Source organism: Protomyctophum bolini, assembly GCF_963924005.1.
Source record: "Protomyctophum bolini genome assembly, chromosome: 4".
NCBI classification, from domain to species: Eukaryota; Metazoa; Chordata; class Actinopteri; order Myctophiformes; family Myctophidae; genus Protomyctophum; species Protomyctophum bolini.
The window spans coordinates 4284130-4288219 of NC_137865.1; the positions used below are offsets into that span (position 1 = coordinate 4284130).

Consider the following 4090-nt stretch of genomic DNA (forward strand, 5'->3'; position numbering starts at 1 on the left):
TGTACTATTACTCGAACGAAAATAAAAGCTTGGGGGGGAGATGCAATGCAAATGAAAGACATACTGTGTATCCCTATTCCCTGACATAATTTTATAGCTAAACGGACAGAATTCTATTTTATTTGAATGATGAAACCCAGCTGCCATTAATAGTTGGAAATGGAAATGGAAATTGCGGAAATTGCGGAAATGGAAATTGTGGAAATTGCGGAAATTGCGGAAATTGTAATTGCGGAAATTGCGGAAATGATGGAAATGGAAATTGCGGAAATGCGGAAATGGAAATTGCGGAAATTGCGGAAATTGCGGAAATGGTAATTGCGGAAATTGCGGAAATGGTGGAAATGGAAATTGCGGAAATTGCGCAAATGGAAATTGAGGAAATTGCGGAAATGGAAATTGCGGAAATGGTAATTGCGGAAATTGCGGAAATTGCTCTTCACTTATAGCTATCTATTTTCAGGTAGATTGTTTTATTTTACTCAGTCAGCCATATCACTACTCATTTTTTTTTCATGAAAAAGGTCATAGCTGGGTAATCTATTTTCAGGCAAATTGTGTTTATTGTATTTTATTTTACTCAGCCATAACAATTTATTTTCTGTTAACCAACTTGCTGGCTGGCAGGCAGGCAGACAGCTACTCATAGACAGGCAGACAGACAGACAGCTGAGCTACTCATGGAGAATTGGACAGGCAGGCAGTCAGACAGCTACTCATAGACAGGCAGACAGACAGCTACTCATGGAGAATTGGACAGGCAGGCAGACAGCTACTCATGGACAATTTAGTCTATAAACTAGACTAAAATGTTAGGAAGGGACTAGTGGACAAGAGATCCAGTATAAGCCATTTTAGACTTGGTTGCATGCTGAAAATCTACATGCTCACAAAGTGTAAAAGTGTAAAAAGTAAAAAGAAAACTAAAACAAGACTAACACTAAAACATTCCAGGTGACAAAAATGTGACTAAAACTAAATGAAAACTATTCAAGAGACTATGACTAAAACTAAAAATCTAAATGTGCTGCAAAAAAACAACACTGAACCCTACAGTATATGAAGATGAGGTTGGAAAAAGAAAAAAAAAACAGGTGAAATGCTCCTCTATAAACAAGCAGAACCAATCAGACAGATACGAGGTTTGGACAGTTTTTTATTTCCCTTTTTATAAGGCTGCTGGGGTCTCCCCATAGAAGTGGATATACATATATATATACAGGAGGTTGCTATACTGGAGTTACACTGAAGGGGGCAGAGTGGAGTCCATATTACACAGACATCAAGAAAACAACATTGATAGGCCCCTCCCTCTCAACCTCTATACTGTGCGGCCCATGCCCCCTTAAATCCTCCAGTGCCACTTTGGCCACTCCCGGAGTGTACAAAATGAAACCGCCCCAAATGGGGGGATTTTTTTTTTGTACGACTCCCTGAGGTATACAAAGGGTTTAAATCGACACTCGGAAATTTGACATGCGCACAAACCAGCAGAGAGAGAGAGAGAGAGAGAGAGAGAGAGAGAGAGAGAGAGAGAGAGAGAGAGAGAGAGAGAGAGAGAGAGAGAGAGAGAGAGAGGAGGGGGGGGGGCAGCACAAGAGAATCAGGAAGAAGGGAGAGAGAGAGAGAGAGAGAGAGAGAGAGAGGGGGGGATAGAGACACAGAGACAGATAGAGAGGGAGAGAGAGATACAGAGAGAGAGGGGGATAGAGATACAGAGAGACAGATAGAGAGGGAGACAGGTAGATGACGCAGTCTTACTGCCTAATAACTTAACACTAGAAAAAAAAACGGACAGATTTTCACGCACAGTGCATCTTCAATAAGGTTATACATGGAGAACCATTTACCATAAATATCTGGATTTATGTCAAAAAAATTATAAGAAACAAAAACCAAACCAAAACAAAAACAGTCATTGTTCAGTCTCTCTTTTTTTTTCTCCTTTCATTTTATGTACTTTTCCTTTAAACTTCTTCACTCGCGTCGTCGTTCCTCGTTCTTTTGTTTCCTCCTCGTAGGCGTGGCCGTGTGGGCGGGGCTGCAAATGCCACGCCTCCGTTCAGGACTGACGAGGAAGTACGCCCCCCCACACCCCCCACCACACACACACACACACACACACACACACACACACACACACACACACACACACATACCCTCCTCAAAGAACCTCATGAATTAATCAATTAATTAATTAACCACAAAACCATAGTGTTCGTTAAGCACGGTCCATGTACTCCTTCCGACCCTTCCGAACTTGTCTTCAGAAAGAAACACCTTTCCGAACCGGAAGATTTTCCGTTGTTGAAAGGAGTACGTACCCACCCCCCCCCCCCCCACACACACACACACACACACACACACACACACTCACACACTTCAAATCTCTTCGCCAACAACAAAGAAATCAGTTGATCAACAAAAGCTTCAACAATGCTTCACGTAGGGCGTCGCTTGCTTTTTGACCGTGGCTATATTTTCGCCGACGACTATTCGCATTCATTCCCATAATCCCAGGAACGTACGGCTTCATGTGGTTGATTAATTAATTAATGAATTAATTACATATAGGTATAGTATAAAAAAAAAAACTACAAACGAGAGAACGAACGTATATAACGGCACAATCAAAGAACCCACAAACGCACAATAAAAACAACAAGTTTTACACGGACAACGTTGTAGCTTCATCATCATCATCATCATCATCATCATCATCATCAGCCCTGGTCACAGAGGGGAGGTGGGAGGGGGGGGGGGGGGTGAAGGGGGGCCACATGCTACCATCCAAAGTCCGAATTCTCTTCTTATCGGGTCATAAGAAGTACAAAATCTTGTCAATATAGGAAGTCGTATTGAGCGGCCGGTCTGCACCCCAAACTGTCCCCCTCCGGCACACCTAGATATATTGTCGGGGAATGTTGTTTTCCGACTGTGTTTTCGACTGCGTGGCGTGGTGATATATTTCAAGCAGTGCGGGGGGGAAAAGGTGTTGACTGAGGAGTTTATACGAACACCCCCCCTCCCCATGTGCCCCCTGTTGTATAGGGACCATGCATAAACAAGGTCAAGGAAATACAGTATAATGTCCTATATGTCCAGGCTTTACAATAACCATGCTAAAGATGTACAGTAGGCTACACACACAAACTTCTGGCGTGTTCTGACGTCGGATGGTGGTGGTAGCATGTAACCGTAGCCACTTAAAAACCCTATAAAGGTGGACCGGAGTCCCTCAGGGCTCTACACCAGTATCTTTGCTGTGCTCTTGTTATTGTCGGGGAAAAGCTCAACGCAGAGCTTGTCCTTCCTGTGAAGGACTATAGACGGGACGCTGGCGTTTAAGTGGTTACGGTAATAAGGAGCCCCCCCTGGTGGCGGCTCAGTGGAACTGCATGTGTGGGGAGGCAAACAGCTGGGCCTGATCAGCAGGGTTAAAGATTATCTCTCAACTTTCACAGTGTGTTAGGGGGTGGGGGGGGGGGGGGGGGGGAGGGGTAAACTGGGAACGGACCAATCAAAATAGAAGAAACCACGCCAACAATTAGCCTATTAGAAGAAAACAACAACCAGATTCCTGAAAGTCCATTAAAAAAAAAAAGGAATAATAATAGAGCGTTGACAAAATTGGCCGCCGCCGCCACCATCATCATCGTTCACTTGTTCACCGCTGATTGGCTGGCTGGCTGGAAAGTGTTGTTGAATCTGATTGGACAGGGGTGTGGCGGTGGGTCCAGTTCGGGGGGGGGGGGGGGGTGGTTGGGGGCTCGGTGATTGGTTATAGGACGTGGGCGAGGCCAAGTGGATGTGTAGATTGGCAGGTGGGTTTTGATTTGCGTGGGTAGTTTTTTTGATTGGGGCGGTTGGTATTTTCAGGCAGTGCGCCGCAGGCTCCTCCTCTTCCTGTTGTAGTGCAGACGCAAGCCGCTCTGCCGCGCAAAGTTCATCATGTAGTTCTGCTTGCGCGTGCTAGGGGGCGACAACACACAGTGAGAGGGTACAGGGGGGGGGAATGGAACGTTAGTGACACATGAAGAACCCGCAACGTATGAAACACAAACGCTATACCATGCACACACTCTCACCC

At 45.0% G+C, this 4090-nt stretch overlaps 1 protein-coding gene across 1 annotated transcript in view; it reads right to left on the reverse strand.

Annotated features, from left to right (window-relative positions):
• Positions 1–2350: 2350 nt before the first annotated feature.
• reln (reelin) overlaps positions 2351–4090 on the reverse strand; it is a gene marked incomplete at its 5' end in the record, with an annotated part of 186680 nt that continues 184940 nt past the window's right edge. Inside the window, one exon of the mRNA XM_080761211.1 lies at positions 2351–3972. Coding sequence (XP_080617337.1) covers positions 3876–3972 — 97 coding nt within the window. The 3' untranslated portion in view covers positions 2351–3875. The remainder of the gene's footprint in view (positions 3973–4090) is intronic.